Source organism: Austrofundulus limnaeus, unplaced genomic scaffold (assembly GCF_001266775.1).
Source record: "Austrofundulus limnaeus strain Quisiro unplaced genomic scaffold, Austrofundulus_limnaeus-1.0 Scaffold7479, whole genome shotgun sequence".
Classification (NCBI taxonomy): Eukaryota; Metazoa; Chordata; class Actinopteri; order Cyprinodontiformes; family Rivulidae; genus Austrofundulus; species Austrofundulus limnaeus.
Window position 1 is genome coordinate 1 of NW_013959881.1, and position 868 is coordinate 868.

At 50.7% G+C, this 868-nt stretch overlaps 1 protein-coding gene across 1 annotated transcript; it reads right to left on the reverse strand.

Annotated features, from left to right (window-relative positions):
- Positions 1-607: 607 nt before the first annotated feature.
- LOC106512493 (2-acylglycerol O-acyltransferase 2-B) lies at positions 608-868 on the reverse strand (the record flags this gene model as incomplete). Its single annotated transcript, XM_014001099.1, is given in 2 exon segments — positions 608-668; positions 771-868. Coding segments are annotated over 2 exon segments (159 nt in total), but the record flags the coding sequence as incomplete, so codon positions are not given.

Consider the following 868-nt stretch of genomic DNA (forward strand, 5'->3'; position numbering starts at 1 on the left):
AACACACAGGTGAAGACATGAACACCTGGGGGACAGGTAAACACACAGGTGAAGACATGAACACCTGGGGGACAGGTAAACACACAGGTGAAGACATGAACACCTGGGGGACAGGTAAACACACAGGTGAGGACATGAACACCTGGAGGACAGGTAAACACACAGGTGAGGACATGAACACCTGGAGGACAGGTAAACACACAGGTGAGGACATGAACACCTGGAGGACAGGTAAACATACAGGTGAAGACATGAACACCCGGAGGACAGGTAAACACACAGGTGAAGACATGAACACCTGGAGGACAGGTAAACACACAGGTGAAGACATGAACACCCAGAGGACAGGTATACACACAGGTGAGGACCTGAACACCTGGAGGACAGGTATACACACAGGTGAGGACATGAACATCTGGAGGACAGGTATACACACAGGTGAGGACATGAACACCTGGAGGACAGGTAAACACACAGGTGAGGACCTGAACACCTGGAGGACAGGTAAACACACAGGTGAGGACAAGAACACCTGGAGGACAGGTATACACACAGGTGAGGACAAGAACACCTGGAGGACAGGTAAACACACAGGTGTGTCTCTCACCATGAGGGTGGAACCCAAAGATGTAGTTCTTCTTTGGATCCAGATCAACAGTTTTGATGAGCTGCAGACATAAGAACCAAGAACTGAGATCTGAGAACTGAGAATTAAGACCTGAGAACTAAGAACCAGGTCTGATGGACCAGATGACTGGACCTGAACTCACCGTCAAGGGGAAGTAGTCCCTGAAGTACCCCCACACAGTCCAGTTCCTGACCCACTGTGACCTCCGACCTCCACTAGTGGGCGTGTCCCAGTCCAACC